The 19,591-nt window shown below is 45.5% G+C and overlaps 1 protein-coding gene across 1 annotated transcript in view; it reads left to right on the top strand.

The window, feature by feature from the left end:
• The window catches only part of LOC128710182 (cadherin-99C), a 57,282-nt gene extending 38,055 nt beyond the window's left edge, over positions 1-19,227 (top strand). Inside the window, exons 6-11 of the mRNA XM_053805226.1 lie at positions 14,269-17,564; positions 17,648-17,944; positions 18,037-18,290; positions 18,402-18,651; positions 18,734-18,997; positions 19,074-19,227. Of these exons, the coding sequence (XP_053661201.1) occupies positions 14,269-17,564; positions 17,648-17,944; positions 18,037-18,290; positions 18,402-18,651; positions 18,734-18,997; positions 19,074-19,227 (4,515 nt within the window). The remainder of the gene's footprint in view (positions 1-14,268; positions 17,565-17,647; positions 17,945-18,036; positions 18,291-18,401; positions 18,652-18,733; positions 18,998-19,073) is intronic.
• Positions 19,228-19,591: the final 364 nt, after the last annotated feature.

Below are 19,591 nucleotides of genomic sequence, written 5' to 3'. Positions count from 1 at the left end.
CACGGTTACTACTACGTCTTAGAGCAGGTCGCACTACCCGTACGCTGTACGCGCTTAAACCCCGCACAAATAAATGGGTTTTGCTGTGGACGGAGCCAGGGAGGAAATTTATATGCAAATGAGGCTTCACTTTTAAAAAATGGAGCATGATTTTATCGTTTTCTGATTGGTTTCTTGCACTTCTATTGCTTCCACTGTTGGGCGGGCGGGGTTGTGTTTCGTTTGCGATCGCTCCATCCCACCTACTCCCCTCGCAGCTTCCACACTAATAGCTGTTATTCTTTTCGGTGCGATCGCGCTGGTAGATCAATGAAGCATTCGACACCTTGTCTGCAGTGCTGGTGGCAATATTCGATGACTTCGTTGTCATTGTCGCCGTCACCTGTACACGCTAAACATCCCCTAACGCCTAACGCCCGCGAGTTTGTGCGTCGTGGCACGATCGAGCCTCCCAATCGAACGTTGGAATCTCAGATTCTATCGTAGCGAACCAAATGAATGAATGAGGCGGGTTTGCAGATTACAGCCAGCCATCTGTGGGTTGCGATCGGTGGTGGATATGATGTGCACTTTACGGCAAGATCAACGAACAAAATAGTGTAAGCTTTATGGAGCATTAAATGGTATGAAACGCACATAGGAAACGCGCTTAAGCACGCGCCACCACTATTGGCTCGCCTTTCATAATCATATCTCCACCTTGGGTACGCAGCGGGACGAACGATTACACGCGAGTTCGGATTAGGTATAATTTAAATGGCGCGACTCGGTGTGTGCGGTCTCAACCAAGATATAGTTTTTATTCGCTACGGGCAATGAGACATTTGAGTTTTTACTGCGCCCGTGATGGTTATGCTTTTTTTTACAGCATCTTAAAAAAAACCAAAGCAAGTACACCATTAACATCGGCAGCCGGTGCTTCGGTGCGGTGAAACCGAAAGAAATCGAGCGGCGCAGTGCTTTGATATCATTGGACATACCGAACCTACCGACAAGTTCGCGTTCGCAATTCTTCCAGGCGTTAAATAGTTTCATACATCCCCCACCATAGTGTGCTGGCCGTCACACACGCAACACGACGGTGAGCAAGTGGAAAAAAAGGGAACGCTACAAATGTCACACAGCCACTGGTAATGTAAATACCTTCCTGACAGGATGTTAGCTTTCCGCTCAAAACGTCAGCACTCGGCACCTGATACTGATCGGTCCCATATTTTTATGGCATTGGAGGGGGTCGTTCGCATGGTACTCCTTTATCCCACAGTCCTGTGTTGCAGCAGTATGATTTGTTTTGCTCCAGTTAAGTCGCCCCACCTTACGCAAAAGATGTGATTGTGCCTTTTGGCCATGGAGCATTCGTGTCTGTTTTTCTATGTGCTCATTTAACAGTCGCCCGCTTTACTGTTAGGCTCCCTTTGCCAGACGTTTCGGTAACCGCACCAAACGCTAAGAACTAGTGAAACAAATTTAAATACCCTTGCCCGTGACAAACGGAATGAATCTACTTGCACGACACATGCACACGCCATTGCAATCGCGTGTCTCGTAGGTGTCACCAACTTTTATGCCACCGCTTCACCACAATGGCACAATAATTTCTCAATGCGTTCGCGAATGTGGTCTCCGAAAATCTGGTTTGCGTTTCTGCCTACGATGTGCTTAATTGTCATTAAACCGTGACACCGTGTAGTATAATCCTAATTCTGTTCACATAGAAAAGCTCCTTATATCGGGGTTTTCAAACATTTCGCAAGACTCACAAGAACTGATGAGTAAGGATTGCTGCTTAATGATGCGTGTCGTCGGAGATTATATACAATTCCATTGCACCTGTAACAGCGCCCTGTTGTACACCACTGTCAACAACATCTGATCGAATGCCTCACCGCGCACTGGTTACTGCAGTTCTGTTTTGGTGGGATTTTCCACTTTTTTTATGTAGAACCACTACGATAGCTCGCTTTCAAAGAGACTAAAAGAAGGGAAACCTTCTTTATTTGGCTTCGTGACAAGGTCCCGCAATGCAACTCGTGGTACCGCTGGTTGCTGTATACTATTGGCAATATTGGTATGAAGCCTATGTGATTTCGATGCACATCATTCCATTCAGCATCACATCATCACCAACGCCATGCGATAGTATCCCTTCCCTGCCGACGACAATTGTTTCTTAAGTTCACTGGGGAGAGCTCTCCGTGCAAACCAATGGCAGCATAAATTCACATGATCATTATAGCGAACCCTTCCATAGTTGCGGCAATCTCGGAGTGTCGTACACTGCGCGGCAATAGTCCCAGGGCAGGACAACAGTACGACACAGAAGCGATGAAAGGAATGGGAAACACAACCGCGGTACAACAATTTTAACATTTCACGATCACATTCAGCATGGGGATTTGGCAACATCAGCTCGGTACGGTTGAAGATGATACACTCGCAAACGCTCGCTTGTATTGGAAAGTGACAAGGAACTGTTTAGCTGTTCGTTTGCAAACTAGCTCCTGGTATCGTGATCGATGGATGGATTAAAAACCCCCTTTAATTGATGAGTATTTTCTGTACATTGTGCTGGAAGTTTCCATGTCTAGAGTTGGGACGGTGAAATGTAATCTTAGGCGAATGTTTCCGTGACACAACGGATAACATGGACGCAATTTTGTGTATCCTCTTCACCAACAATAAAAACGCAGACGAACCGAGACTCTCATTAGCGAATGAACAATGTTTTGTTTTATCGCGAACCGCTGCAAGAACGTCATTTAAATCACCTTCACTCGTTCTTACCGGCTGTTGACATTAGAGACGACGAAAAAGTTGAACGTTCCCGTAACAACAGTGCTCTTCTTTAACCGCCATAACTTCAATGGCCACATTAGCATTCAGTTCAGCTGTCGCCCTCTGAGGACCTCCGAGAGAAGTTATTCTTTATGCACTGCCAATGCGTTACCGTCCCCGCACACGCGAGCTTTTCATCTCTTAATTCAAGGAGCGTTCCATTATCTGCTCATATTTACACGTAGTCATCATCACCTCATCCTCGTCACCTGGTGTCTTGCCTGCCTTGGCATCAGGTGACGACCAGGCAGGGATCCTTTCTCGCGCAGATCGGCGACACAAAACGAGATGTAGTTGCCGATTGCCCGTGGTCACCAACATCATCGTCGATCGCACAATGAAGATATCCTATCAGCCAAACTTATCAACGCCTGGGAACGGGCAATGTGTTTGCACTTGGGTCCCCTCCGGACGAACCATAACTTGCACTTACACGCAAAAGATACAATCACAATCCTGCGGCCGGTGATGATTCGCAACCGTCCAGGCAGGTTCGGCCAGCATGACAAGCGATAAAAGCACGCGGGCACTGATTTATGGGAAAGATTTACGACATCAGCTTAATTCTTGATTTGCAGTGTAACGTCTAGCATGCCTTCCAGTCTGCATGGACGCCGCCAGTTGGATGCCCCGCGGCACAATAGACTCCACCTCCGTGTGGTGTCCTTCTGCTGGTCAGTTTTGCAACCAACACCCAGCTGGCGTTGAACTTTAACAACGTCTCTGTTGTCCGCCTCAAGTGAAACATAAAACGCACCCAAACGATATCTGTTCCACCGACGACACCAACACACGAGCAGCACGGAATAGCATCGGAAGAGTAAAGAATGCGGAATACCGTACCTGACGAAAGGGCAACACTCTCGATGTCATCTCACGTCGAACGACGCGTAAATAATTTGCACTCACGCGACGTGACTCGGCGGGATTAGTGAAAGTTTTTTTTCGCACGTCCAGACGACGAACCCCCCAAGGACCGTTCCGCAGTATTGCGAAAAAGGATGAAAGGGAATCGCAATCGCAACATCCCCCTTCCCACCGGCATCGTGCGGCTAGCTTCAAACGCCGCAAAGACGCCGCTATTCGATCGCATTATTTAATCACTTAATAATAGCTAATTCATCATTTTGCGTGCATGTCGGCACATATCGAACACAGCCAGCAGCGGCGTTTGATCCACTGCCCGGAAACGGCGGTAATCGCCGATCATCGACATCATTCGCACTCTCTTTTGATCCCAACCGACCGGTGTACTGTTTTCTGCTGGCCGCACGAAGAAAGTGCCAAACAAAACCGTAATCGAATTCTCCCCCACGCGATGAGCCTCCCCATCTGCAGTGTCGATGTATGAAGGTTAGGGCACGGCCATTGCTTTGCTCAATTCGTCCGGTTCGTGTTCACACTTCCCTTTCCGGGATGGTCTAAATTAAGGCATTGGTTGCATTTTATTTTTTAATCTACCTACCAAACCAACCTCGCTCGTGGCGATAGCTTATTCTGGGCCAGCTGGGCCAACTAGGCAGAAACCTACAACAGTCGATGTACTCCAATTAACCCCACGCTCCAATCGGAAGTGATCTAATTTTCTTCATTTTCCACCGGTTCTATCGACATTCTGCGCTGAACCTGAGCATGATACTTAGCAGGGAACACAAGAAAAACAAAACACACACACCCTAACCGTAAGATAGGAACACGTTTGAACTCTTCACCATGTAACGTTACCTCAAATAGGGTTCAAAACCTTCTTCTTTGCTTATCCTACATCCCCCATTTGTTCGATCTTCCTTGCCAGCGCAATGGGAATGTGCTTATCGGAGATTAGAATCTGCCTCGTGTTGCTTCAGTCGATTTTTTGCTCGCTCCATCGCTACTTCATGCTGCTTTCCAATTCCACCCCAAGTGCTTAATCTGGTTCGCTCCCGAGGGTTTAGTGCAACCCTTGATTGTTGCTGACCGCATTTTTTTAGGTCGGTTCAATCATTACCAACCTACAAGTACCTCTCTGTGCGCGGATCCTCCGATCGCGGTACCTCCCTTCACCCGATAAACGATCAATCGATCTGTGTTGCACAACTTTTCGAGCAAAAAATAGGCCTCGGCTCGTGCCATTTTCCTATGAAACCGTGCAAAGAAACTGTATCAAGAACAAACGAACGCACGGACGCTCCCTAGTTTGGGGTCGAGATGTTTTCTCTCGGACGGCAACGGGAATCAGCTCCCGCTAGGTCAGCTCACCCGCTCCGTGCACATGGGTTTCCTATCCCAGACTGCCAGCAATTAAAGTACATTGTGGTAAAGCCCCTCAAATGTAGACCATGCGCTCCGCAATCACAGGCAGGGGGATAGTCATGTTAGGCTTGGTACATTTATGCGATACGTCCTATGCGAAGCGGGCTACATTCTTTATATTATTGGACATTTGGAGTTGTGTAACCAAATAACACTTCCAACACACCAAAATCCTGTAATAAATTATTATTTATTACACTTTACTGGCCATTTTTTTTTCTAGACTTTAGTTCTTACATTTAGCAATACATTCCACAGTATTTTCTAAACAAACGTACACATCAGGAAAAAATATCACTGATCGATGATTAACGATACTCTCTGACAATAATTACCAACACCTGTGCGAGTGCCCCACGGTTAAAGGCCAATTACTCGCATCATAAATCAGTGTCATTGATTTCTATCTAATCTACACAACCAAGCACCCTCGACTGGTATGTGAATTAATGCGTCTTCCAATTAGTATTTGCTCCTGTTGATCTGTCCGTAGTAGAGTAGTACTAGTTGCCCCCAAAATCTGTGGAATGAATGTAAGAATGTATTCTCAAAGCTATTAAACGATGATGCTGAATGCAGTTAATGCATTAAGGCCCAGAACTGCATCGCTATCGCCATACAAAAGAGCTACAGAATGCACCGCGAGAAGGCAAATAAATATATTAATGAAAAATACGTTACGTTCAGTAAACTATACTTTGTTACAAATATGCACAAAACTGTATACATTTCGATGATCCACCAGTGGTTGCCGATGGCCAACAACAAACGATTCGAAGTAATGGCAATAAAAGCAAATTGTATGGGATTTGCTATTCCCCCCCGTTTATTCGTGCGTTGTTGGTTGCAAAGCGTTGGCAATCCTATGGAAATTTAGCTCTATTTAATCAAGCTTCCGAATCAACTTTCCGAGCAGTGAGCTACAGTGAGCTAGCTGGAAGACAAGAGCTATTGATCGTTATTAGCGTGTTCGTTATGACAATGGTAATAAATCCTTCTCCCAGCTGCAGAAAGTAGCCGTATCGCAAATTAAGCTAAGTGCAACATACTTTCACCGATTTGTCAAGTGCTGCTCACTAAAATCTTGCTCTAAACTAAGCCGATATCTTCATTTCGCGGCAATTTGCCCGCAGGCTGGGAGGCTGTAAGTTTGCATGATGATAAATCTAATACCAAGCGTAAAGTGAGAATAAATATCGCTACACCCGTACTACACGCTCTTTCGCAAATGATATTTCACCTTGCGTTCGGTACGGGGTTTTCACTGGTCGATTAACACTTCCAACCAAACGTGCAATACTTTCAGCAACGCGTAACTTCCTGGAACGTATCCTTAATCCTTCTGTGCCAAGGGCAATCTTATGCAGCAGCATATCACACGCGGAAAGGAATAATTACGAGTTATTAAAACTGATAGGTTACATTTTTGCTACTCTCTTTTCGCTGCCATCATCAAAGCGTAAAACACCCGGTCCGGTGCTTGTTAATAGCAAACACATTGGATAAAGCTCAACTAGCAACCGCATACATTTACACAACACATTTCACTGCAATGCAAAGGCATATCCCGCGGCATCGAACACGCCCAAAATCAACTGCAGCCTTGGAGGAAACAGGGAAAAAGCACCGATGTGGTGATAGAAACTTTCGAGCCATGCGAACTTTTGAGTTACCATCCGGTAGGGAGGCACGATAGGACATGGCACCACCATAATTACATAGTTTCTGGCAAGTGTGAATTTCCGACGCCAAAAACCTGTACGTGATCACCGTCAGCGACGACGATCAGGAGCGCAAAATGTGCTCGTGCGAAAAATTGCCCGAAACAAGCGAAAAAAAAAGCGGCTAATAAATTCACTCGCCGCACACCGTTGCGCTAGCTTCCCGCGAATGTGCGCCACTCGGGGTGGCAGTCCGATAGTGTAGGTAGGCTTATAGGCGTGAAAGTCTAACGACATCTAATCACTACCGGAACGGAATCATGCCATTCCCTCTGCCTGCGGCGACATCCGTGATTTATGAACTGACGACGTCGGGTACGCGCTGGAGCAGTTGATTGACAGTATGGGGGGCCATGAGGGTGGGGTGGTGGAGTGAGGGAGGAATGATAGTGATATTAGGCTTCCTAATCGCAACCGACAGCAACCGATCACTGTCCTGGATTGTGAACCAACCCCAACGTCTTTGTGATCGCAAATATCTAGCGAAGGTAGAGCTGCTTGACAATTTAATTATCATTCTGTGTTTATGCGCGATTTCTTGCATGCCGTAGTGCACGAACAATTTCTCCCCCAACCTCTCTTTCCTTTTGTATCTCTTTTCTCTCTGTTTGCTGCGCGTGCCAGCCCTAAAACCGCGATGCGTTTTGCCCGGCATTCATGTAATAATTGCTATTTCCATATGCATCGCGAGCGATCGAGGGATGAAAAACAGGCCCTAACCTAAATACCACCAGCGCCTGAAAAGGGTCTACGCGGCCGTATTTACGTATGGTCATACCCGGAGTCTGGACAAGGATGGATGGCACTCGCAGACTCCCTCTATGTGGACCAGGTGCAACGTGCAGTGTGACGGTGCTGCAGACAGTAATTGGAACTGATTTTCCCCCCGTTTGGTGGACGACGAACCTGGCAAACTCGTTCGATGCGGTGTGCCTTATCCAACACGGTTTAGGGCGATATTTGTTTGCTTCACCTAGCCGTCGCATATTTGCATAAATATCGTACAAACCGCAGCCAGCAGCCGTTGGAATGCGCACTCCAGAAGCGCTACCCCAAAACAAACAACCAATCGCACACACAGCTGGACAGTAGCTGTATGGCTACAAGTGTCGAGAGCAGGCCACAGAGCGAAACCTTACCCTATCTACCCCCCGTACACAGGACGGTTCTGTCTCTTGCCGTTTGCTTTAGTCGTCTGCCGACGATTTGCAAAACTCGGTCTCGGTGCGGCTGGCGTATAAGGTGAAACAGATTAACTGGAGCAGGAATTAGCCTACGAAATGGGTAAATTGTTTTTGCCCTTTTTCCGATATACTCCGCACCCGGACATGATTCGCCACGGTGGACGTTTTCTGCTCCATTTGCTCCATCTTGCCGGTTGTTCGGCGGAGGCTTCTTCGAGCGAGGAAACTAGCGACACGATGAACGTTTGGGGTTGTACGTTTTTTTTTCGTTTATCTAATGCTGTACTCGTTTGGGACAGATACTGACGACCTGCATTCCACGGCCTCGATTGTTAAAGGCAACTCGGCAGTGGAGTTGCACACCATGCCACCTGATACTTTACATGATCCTTAACCTGCAGCAATTCTGTTGCAAAACTCGAACACACATGCCTAGTGTCAAATCTGACAGTTTACTTCTAAAATAACATCTCAGCATAAATATCAGTTTATTTCGCGAAAATAAAAGTAATCTGCAAGCAGGGGCTGATTTATCTATCTCCGGGCCCCAAGCGGTGGGAACAAATTGGGAAACAAATAATTTCAGTTTTATAGATGAGTTTTTAAAACACGAATCAAACATTTCAGCCATAGTCGGGTTATTATGTTTGAATAAAATACAGAAGGAAACTTTAATTATTGTATCATTATTTAGGAAAATATTTCATGCAAATGAAAAACTGAAAATGCAAATGGTAGTGTCCATCAAAATATCCTACCTGTTTAAATAAAAAAATTGCGTAAACATTTTTTATACTACGTATGATACCTGATATTGCTATTTTATTAGAATTTTTTATATCTGACTGTGTAATATCAACGATTTAGATATTAAGCATTTAACTCACCCTTAACACTTACCACTTACGCTTACATTCCAAGACTTTCAAATGACTTAGGAATAATAAAGAAATATTGGGTGATATAAAACAATATTAAAAATAAACCTATAACCTATATTTGTCAAAAATAAATTATAATTATAAGTCTTAAAATTATAATTATAAACCCAGCAGTGCTTTAGTATCTGCTGAAGTATTTAATTGCTTCTCATCTACAACCGTTAGAATGATTGTAGAATGCGAAAAAAGCCGCTGTACAGTGAAAATTATGTTCAGGTGTGAAGTTAATTTAAAAATGCTTAAACACAAATTGGCGGAAGGGTTCTGAATTTCACTAAAAAAGCAAGCTAAGTAAACTTTCAAACCGACTGACATTCCATTGGTTACGAAAATATGGTCAAAACATTGTGTTAATAAACGATGTTCACAGATAGGTGACGTATGGTGTCGATTTTAAGTCACAAAAAATCCATTTGAAAAGATGTGTTTTTGAAAGGGCCTAAACATTTTTTAGACCGAATAATTGACTACTGGGCGGGCTATGTCAAACCTTAGTGTATATCCCACCATCTTCAAGATTTATCATGAATATGTTGATATTTTAGTGCACTGTTGGTGTGTTTGATGTGCAATAACAAACTTAAAGAAATACGTTTTGAATTGAATTGATTTTGAAAAAAAATTGAAATGTATTGGCTTTTGTATCAAGTTACAACTCGGGGACCCCCGCGGCCGCTCAGTCCGCTTATGGGAAAATTCGCCCCTGTCTGTAATACAAAGCGGTCCCTTTTTTGCATCTCACTTATAAGTCGGCACGCTTTTCATCCTGAAACTATAATAAGCTGTTTTTGACTTCTTTATATGGCATCATTTATGAATCACTTATAGAAATGGCAAACAGTAATAAACCAAGTGGTAATTAAATGATTAGGTGGTAGTATAAAATTTTTTTTTTAATTCTGCCGTTCTAACGCAAGCACGATAAAAACTGAAAATGAATACTCAATTAACTAAATTGAATGTTGTTTATTTTTCTCTTTCGTTAAAGAGCATTAATGATTTCAGCAAGGTGTGTTGTAAAAACGGCGTAAAATATCTGACTGAGGCAAAATCCATCTAGGCAAAACTGTTCTACTGTGATTTGACATTGAAAAATTTAGTTCTACTTGCGTAATACTGTTACCATTGAACGCTGCCAACGCACTATCCGAGGCATTTTTTTGTGTTTTCAAATACAACAACTTAAAGGGGCAAATGTGTTGGTCATGCGCACGGCAACAGTGCCGCCGCCAGGAAGAAGCAGGTGAAAAGAATTAACAAGTCACGTTAATAGGCCAAGCCGGCCACACGGCGAGTACCACCGAAACCAAGGTGCCAAATGTAGACCTAAATTACGAGAGATAATAAAGATTGTGATCTTAATTCGTGGTGCAAGTTTTTTGGTTTCTTTGTTCACTTTGTTGCCAGCAACGCGTTGCGTCATTAGTGGCGGTTCTCTGGCGGGGAGTGTTTTGTCCTTTCGGTACGTTTCGGCACCGTTTCGGGGGGGGTAAGGTTGCATTCTCAGCGGTGTAAGCAAGAAGGAAGCGTCCACTCGACTGGTCCACACGCTGTTCCATCTACGGTAACCGCACCATTACGCCGAACCACGATCGGCAGTCGGCTATATTTGCGGTGTGCAGTTGGAGGACATTGCTGTTGCCTTATTGTTTCAATCACAAAACTAAACCCATAAGTTCCGGGTTCCGGGAATAGAGATGTGGTGATGGACGGGAATGATGACGTGCGCAATCGAGAGGGCGTCGTATGCAATTACCTGTTCTCGCCGGTCATCCGTAAGGTCGTCAGCAAGAGTGATAAACTCGGGTGGATTGTGTCCGTTGAACCATTGACCAGCGAGTTTCCCTTTCGATCGCCATTCAAGTGGATCCTCGAAATTAACCGTCGTAACGAGCATCCCGGCGCAAGGGTACGAAGCATAAAACTCGCGCCAAAATCATACGACAGTGAGTGCACTGGCCGGCAAAACATTTGCCCCCCCTAAACCATGGTACCTCCATTTCCTTTTAGCCAAAGTCGTGATCAATTTATTATAATTTTCAACCCCGATACCCACAACAACTTTATCTTTTCTGCTAAAGGCGCCACGCTACGTGCCGAGCTAGCCCGCCCCGATGGCGTCGATTGCGTCGCTCGGTTTGGCTTCGACGGAACACCTTCGGAACGCCGTTGGCACTGAACTAAAGATAGTTATTTCCCGGTATTGTACTTCGGTAGGCTTCGAATTTGACTTCTCTGGTAATGCTAGGCTACCTGGCTTGCTGTGCCATTCCCATTTTGCTGGTGCGGCCCAACCGGGTAAGGCACACGCGTTCCGAGAGTTCCCGAGGAGCCAATTTAATTGGAAAATGCATACCTTCCCGTCAGGTTGGTTCAGTTTGGTGGTACGCGTTTCGAGTTAAATGATTAAGTTAACGTATCTAAGGTGAACATAATCGACTACTTTTAAATAGTTGGAATGGCAGCATTTTAATATGCTTATCAAACAATACTAAGGTAATACAATCTTTACGAATACAAATTCAAATTTGGTACAAAATGTAATCCAAGTGGATTATATAAAACCACCCAACATACAAGTACGAATGACATAGATACTCCATCGTAGTGTGTTTTTCCCCTGATACGAATAAATGTTGACCAAACCACCCTAATAATCGTGATCGTTCTTAGAAGTTTTTGTAAGTAGATATTATTTAATATATAATAATGTATAATATAATATAGCTACAAAATTTAGGAAAGGTTGTCTTTTTCGCTCATGTTACGATCACGTCGCAAGAAACATTTAACAAACATCTACACCCGTAGCTATCGCAGCGGGAATCCAACTTTAACTTGCCTCCTCTCCTTGGGTGGTTAATTTAACACCCATTCCCACCATGTACCAATTTCCACCAAAAAAAAAACCAAACATGCTGTTGCTGCTGCTGGTTTGACCACTTTTGTTTTGCAGCGGACACACAACAACAACAAGCAAACGAGAACACCGATAGTGATAATTAATAATAGCCGGGCTGCGCTAATTCGATTCAAAAACAAGGCTAAACCTTCAACTCTGACCAACGCATGAAACCGACGAGAAATACGCGTGGACTACGGTCGTCAACGGTCGGTGCGTCCTGTTGGGTGGCATACACAGCATCGGTTGAAAAACCGTTGACAGAAACTGTTTGCATTTGGAAAGGGTTTCCATTTTTCGAGAGCATTGAAAGCACAGCTCACGTGTCTTGTAATCTCGTCGCGCTCTCAGCCATTGTTTACAATCACTGTGCAAACCAGCAAAAAATCGGAACGCCACCGATCGAACCGATGGCGCTGCATTATTCTTCATGTTTAAAAGGATTTTAATTAAAATATGGTGTCCCCGCACGCACCCGTCCCTATGGGAACAATGGGATGGTGTTAGGGTGCACCCTTCAAACCGTGGTGATGGCTTGCGGCATTTGTCTCAGAAAGGGCAGATGATTAATGAGCCTGTTGCCCAACACCGTCAGCTCCGTCCGATGGCAATTACATTCAATTTACCGATGCTTGACAAATGACCACACGAGGTGGATTGGGCGCGAGATTGCAGGCTACTGATGTGTTACCACTAACAGGGTGCCAATGAACCGATTGACCGTCGACAGGAACCATGAAATGCAATGAAGAACGAACTGTGATGCAGCGCGTCATACTGCAATTTGCATCTCGTTGAAGTGATTTCTACACGATGCACCAAACGTGGAAGAAGATGCAATGAAGCAAAAGAGAGACATGGTCGTTTGGAAGATTGTTCATATGTGTAACGAGAATTTTAAATGATAGCTACCCTTTCCCACCCTTGCCAACGTTGGAAGGTGCTGCAGCTCGTGCATTCGTCTGGAATATGAGCTGATCAGTGTATGGTCGGATCGGAAGAGAATCGTTATTCGATGCTACCCTAGCAGGGATGCGAACGAAACTCGCACCAATAGCGACGATCACGATGATGATGATTGGACTAGATGAACCGCGAAAAGAACATGTCAGGTCAGACAGAAATCTGCATCATGCGTCAGAATGATGGCGCACGATGAAGGTGATGTTTGGGATAACCTGGGGGCACACGAAACATCTCACCATTCGAAGGGAAATGTCTGGAGGGATTACCAACTTAGCATTTCCAGCATGTGGCGGAATTCCTCGCAGAAGAGGTAAAAATTCTTAAGTACAAAAGATGCCATAGTCTGCTCGGCAAAGCTGTTATTGATCCATGTGATCTAGGCAGCGAGAATGGCTGGACAACGTTTCACTGAATCAGCGACATGGTGATCATTACGCTTAGAGAAAGAGAAGTGAAGGGAAATGTTTGGAGGGATTACCAACTTTTAAGATACTGGATTGGTATGGTTTTGTTGCTATAGTTGTGATTCTTTATGTAGAGATATAACATAAAAAATCTCCCAATCATTACATTTAACGTCAATTTTAAAATTCAAATCCTAGTGTGTAACTAACACTAACTTTCAAAGTGTAACTAACACTAACTTTCATCATTCGATTCTGTTGCGCAGCGCGTTGTATCAGAAAGGTTGTATTTATTCTACGAAATTGGGCACCATTAGCACGAACCATTAAATTGACCCTAACCTGCACAAAGCAGACCTTTTTATGGGCAAGATTTACATATCTTTAGCTAGGCTCTGACTACATTAATAGTTTTTCGACATTTTCGCATTCAGGTAGCACCCGAACAGTCTTTAAATCGTAAACTCTATCGATACTGTCGTAGCTGTAATTTAGCATGGTACGATATCAATAAAGTATCAATTAACACAAACTTTAAACCAAACTTTATTATTCCACTTCTTTTACGACTTACGTGACGTTTTGTCATCGCTTCTGGGCACATCACCCGCTTGAGTAAAACTACCAATTAAAAACGACTCCAATTACTGATCCCGTTCTCAGGTGAAAGGAACCGATTAAAACTCCTATAGTATTTCCCTGGGGGGAGGCAGTCACCAATTCGATTTCCCTTTCAATGAATAGTAATGAATATTCCAAAATGGCACTCAAACAATTAACAACAATCGCTCAGAATTGCTTTACAGAAGAAGACACACCTTGGCTCAAGCGAAGTTTACTGATCCCATTTAAAGATTTTATTCACAACGCTTCTTCTTATTGCAATACGTGTGTATACATTGCGACCAGATGCAACCCACCAGATGTAGACCAAATGAACTCGTTGTAAACGTAAAATAACTGCATTTACTATTACTATTGAAGAGCTCCACTAATTAATTTCCATATACATTTTTTTTTTAGGATCGTGCACGAAATGCCAGCGAACGGCTATCTGCTACAACAACATTAACGATCGATATTGCCGACTCGGATGATCAGGACCCATCCTTTATTTATCGCGGATGCGTATTGCTGGACGGAGCATGCCTCAACCCAGAGTATAGCGCTTCCGTACCGGCCGGCACATTGCAAGGCGTACTGACGGTAACACCCGAGCGAATTCAAGCGGTCGATCTCGACACAATCAGTGCACCCATTCGGTACTCCTTCCTGAGCGGCATTCCGGGCAACTACGGTGATTATTTTGAGATCGATGCACAGACGGGTGTGCTGAAGCAGACGAAACTAGTGGATGCTTCGGTGACGGCCAAAAAGTTTGACATCATCGTCAAAGCGGAGGAGGTCTCTGATATGAAGCGATACACCACCGCCAAACTATCGATTCACGTGAAGCCGGTCGATGCATATCCACCGATGATTAGTATCTCCTCTACGGAGGGTTTTGTCGATGAAAATTCTCCAATCGGAACGGTGGTTATGGATGCGCAGGGTAAACCGATTAAGCTATCTACCACCGATCAAGATCTCGGCCCGGACGGTGAAGGTATGGAGTACATCTACGAGGTAACGACACCGTCGTTCACCGTATCGAAGGAAGGAATACTGCGCGTTAACGAGGAAGGACTTGACCGTGATCCTCCTAGTCCGGGAAAATATCTCTTCCAGGTCGTGGCGCGGGAAGCGAATGGTAATGCCGCGAGTGCACCAATGAGTCTAACGGTGCACTTGCGCGATGTTAACGACAACGCTCCGAAGCTGGCCATGGTCGCCCCGGTTACATTGATGGCTGGCGACGGCCGACGACTAGTGACAAAGGTTCATGCTACTGATAACGATGCGGCCGATAATGCCGTCGTCACATACTCCATCTTCCATGTTTCCAACAACGGTGCAAGCAAATTTGCCATCGACCCCTCCACGGGTGAGATTGAAACCAGAACACGTTTGAATGCCGGTGAGCAGTATAGCATCACGGTACAGGCGTCGGACATTGGCGGTTTGTCGTCGCAAGCCATTGTTGAGGTGACTATCACACCCGGACCAAACACGAAACCACCACGATTCGCCAAACCGGTGTACGAGGTCCAGGTAAGCGAGGGAGCTGAAATCAATTCTACCGTCATCGTACTCAAAGCGGAAGACCCAGAGAACGATCCGGTCAGTTACGCCATTACGACCGGAAACGATCTACGCCAGTTCTCGATCGGCAAGGACAGTGGCGTGATAAGCGTAATCCGGAAACTTGATCGTGAAGATCTTACGCGTTATCAGCTGATCATACGAGCGGAAGACAACGGAGGACTAGCGAGCAGCGCCACCGTGAACATCAAGGTCACGGATATTAATGACAAGAATCCGGAGTTTGATGAACGTAAGTTGCCGTATGTGTTTGCGGTAGACGAGGGTAAGGAAAACATTGCAATTGGAACGGTTCACGCGACCGATGCCGACGAAGGTATGAACGCGGAGATTACGTACACCATTCCATCGGATATTCCGTTCAAGATTGATTCAAAGACAGGCGAGGTACGCACGAAGATGGCGCTAGACTACGAGAAGCAAAAGGAGTACCGATTTGTCGTGACGGCAAAGGACGGTGCACCAGAGCCACGGCTCGGAACGGCTAGTGTGACGGTGAAGGTCCGCGACATCCCGGACGAAATGCCCCGGTTTATGGAGTCAACCGTGGAGATAAAAATACCGGAGAATGTACCTGATATGACGGTTACTACGGTGCGGGCTTTTGATCCGGACACGAACCCCGAGATCACGTACGCACTGAAGCGCGGTCCGGGCGATTTGTTCAAGGTGGATGCCCGAACGGGCCAGATTAAGACGATTCGCGGATTGGACTACGAGAAGGATAAGATGCACGAGCTGATTGTTGGTACGCTGGAAAACAATGGCACCAATCCAGGCGACTACATAAGGATCATGGTGGAGGTGGAGGATCGGAACGACATTCCGCCCGTATTCGTCTCGATCCCCGAACCCGTCAGTATCAACGACAATCTGCCGATCGGAGCAATCGTCGGATCAATGCCGGCCGTCGACGGTGACGGATCCTCGCCAGGCAACGTAGTACGGTACGAGTTGGTCGGTCGCGGCAAAGCACTGAAGTACTTCCAGGTCGATGCGGATTCTGGAATCGTGCGGATACGTGATGACTTGGGCAAGGAGGAGGATAGTGAGTATCTAATCGATGTACGGGCCTTTGATATGGGCGAACCGCAGCTGAGCAGTGTTTCGACGCTTCCCGTGTACGTTGGCCATATCCCTGCTAATCCCAATGGTGATTCCGCCGAGTCACGACTGGAGAATGGTGGTATCGTGAACCTAGAGGTGCAGGGACTCGCATTCAGTGACGACAGCTATACTACTAGCGTTCCAGAGTCCACTGGCGTAAATGCGACAATTAAGCTCATTCAAATCATCAACTCTAAGAAAGCCACTAAACACAACGGTGGCTTCAGCTGTGAACTGGTAGGGGATGGCAATGAGCAAAAATTGTTCCGCGTCACTATTGAAGATCATGCCTGCGCACTGATACTGACCGCACCATTAGACTACGAAACGGCCACCAGCCACACACTGGAGGTTCGGCTAGCATCTAACAAATATTTCGTTAACCAGCACAAAAATTCGGCCACCGTTAAGGTGATCGTGCAGGACGAGAACGACAATGTGCCACAGTTTGTGTTTCCGAAGACCTATCAGCAAAGTACACGTAACGACACTTACTACGCTGTTATCAATGCCGATGCAGACATCGAAACACCTTTACTGCAAGTGAAGGCAATCGACCGTGACGTAGGATCGTTCGGTCAGATCAAATACACGTTGGTGGATGTGGAGGAACAATTGAACGAGATCCCGCACGACGATGCACCGAGCACGTACTTCACCATCAGTGAGGACACCGGAATGCTCAAGACTCAAAAATCGTTCCAGAGTGTCCGTCAAACGCCGCTCGTATTTTTGGTGGAAGCGCGAGACAACAATGGTAACGCTTCCAGTGGCACGGTACACAAGGCGCGGGCTCGCGTTGTGGTCAACCTAATTGCCGATATCAATCGAATGACGCTAGTGTTCCTGGACTCGAATCCAAAAGATATGCGTCGTCATGCACGCAATCTCGAGGAACTATTGCATGAGAAAACTGACGGGCTGATAACTGGCATCGAAAGGTTTAGCGTTCGCAAAGTGCTGAACGAAAATGGCACCGCAGAGGAGATGGCCGGAGCGACCGATGTATGGTAAGTATCAAATTATATAATAAGATAATAAGCAAATAAGTCACTCCGGTGTGCAAACTTTATTTATCATTCTTCTTCGCTAGGTTCTACGCCGTTGATCCGCAAACGGAACGCATCCTCGAACGGAACTCAAGCACAATCGCCAAGCGCGTGTTCGCACCGGCAATCTTGTCCCAGATAAATTTCGAAGCATCCAGTATTGCACGTGCCACTGCTCAAGGCATTTTCGGACCAATCGAGCCGAAGCTGCCTATTCAGAAAATTAAAGCTACCATCGTGGGTAATGATGACGTGTTCCCGTTTGCACTCATTGCCGTAGCCATCGTAATTCTTATTCTAGGTTCCATCGGAATCGTGTACATTTGCATATCTTGGTCCAAGTAAGTAGAGCATGCCAATTTCGAAAATCCTGCTAGATTGATCCTTACCTAAATTTTTCTGTTTCCTTATACACCATCTTTCGACTACGTAGATATAAAAACTTTAAGCAAAGAATGCGCCAGTATACTGCTCCCGCTAGCCCCGTACGCTACGATCCAGTCATGATCAATTCCCAACAGCAAGCACCGTCGGAGAATCCGACCAGCTTGAAAGAGTACGAAACGCAGGTCCTTGCCATGGCTGTTCCCCTTGCGGACGAGGGTGACGATTTGCAGCTTGACTTTAGCGCCAAAAATCATGCCTTCAGTCTCGACAATGTTAGCTACATCACACACAAAGAAAATGGTCAGTTGAAAACGTTTTACAGTGTCATTTGCCTGTTTTGCTTTTACCTCCTTTTGTGATGCTGATGTACAAGATCGATTTTTTGTTTGTTTTTCGTTTTCACTCTCGCAGGTCAGCACAGTCCTACAAACTCCGACGCAACGACCGCTGTTGTTGGCACACTGCAGCGCAACAATAACAATAACACTAAAAACAACAACAATCTTAATATTAACAATCGCCAAAACACGCTCAACCGAACGCTCGAGATGAACCGTAACAACTATCTGAATCCCCTGGTTTCCGGAGGAGGGAATGGAGCGGTGCCCGGAACGTTAACCCTCGGGCGCATAAAATCCGAACGCAATAACTACATCAATGGGTAAGTGTTCTACAACTTCATAGCAGAAAGCATATGCGTTGAGATGGAAGAAATGTTCTAATTGTGTGCTTATCTGCAACAGGTATGGTGATACACTCAACCGGAATAATTTAACCATGGCCCAGAACAACACATTCAACACGCTTGGCCGCAACCAGCGGAACATCAACCACGTACCACACAACAATGCCACCCATGCATCGAACAACATCAACCTTAACCAGGGCCATCATCACCAGATGCACAACGGTGGCGGTTACGTGGGGACAGAAATAGTGACCAACACGCTCGGTCGCAACAATCGCTACAATGATGTGCCAATAACGAATCCTCTGTTTCACATACGGTAAGCTAAACGTTGTTGCTAATCCTTCGCGCACAGCCGCATTTCAACTGATCCAATCGCGTTGCTCACATTATAGACAAAACGGAGATCTACAATCGCAACCACAGCTGAACCACATCAGCGCTACGAACGAAAACGTCAGTTTTGGCAAACGGGACTACAACCAGTTGTCCTTCTCCTATCTAAACGATCTAGATCGATCCGATGCGGAAACTACTACGGAGCTGTAAAGGCGGGGGTTCCAGCGACCCGGGCACGTAACACAGAACGGCGATACAACACAACTCGGTCTCGACAAGATTAATTATCTCAATAATGCCTTAAGAGGAATCGGAAATACCACGTGGGACCGGTGTTTTCGAAGGGACACGAAGAAAACTGTATCATCGCTTCGAATAGGTTTAGCATACCGCTGTAAAATATTGTGACATATGTGGCATTTTATCGACTATCGTTTTAATTTCTGTTCTACGTTTTATGCCAATAGTTGCTAGTGTAAACAATTCCCTTTTAACGACAGAATAGATAAGTATGCAATTTTAAAAACGAAATAGACGGTAGCAAAAGCAAACGTGTATAATAGTAGCAGTAGAT

This window comes from Anopheles marshallii, chromosome 2 (assembly GCF_943734725.1).
Source record: "Anopheles marshallii chromosome 2, idAnoMarsDA_429_01, whole genome shotgun sequence".
Classification (NCBI taxonomy): domain Eukaryota; kingdom Metazoa; phylum Arthropoda; class Insecta; order Diptera; family Culicidae; genus Anopheles; species Anopheles marshallii.
The sequence above is the reverse complement of the archived record's forward strand: the minus strand, read 5'-3'. Positions and strand labels throughout refer to the sequence as shown.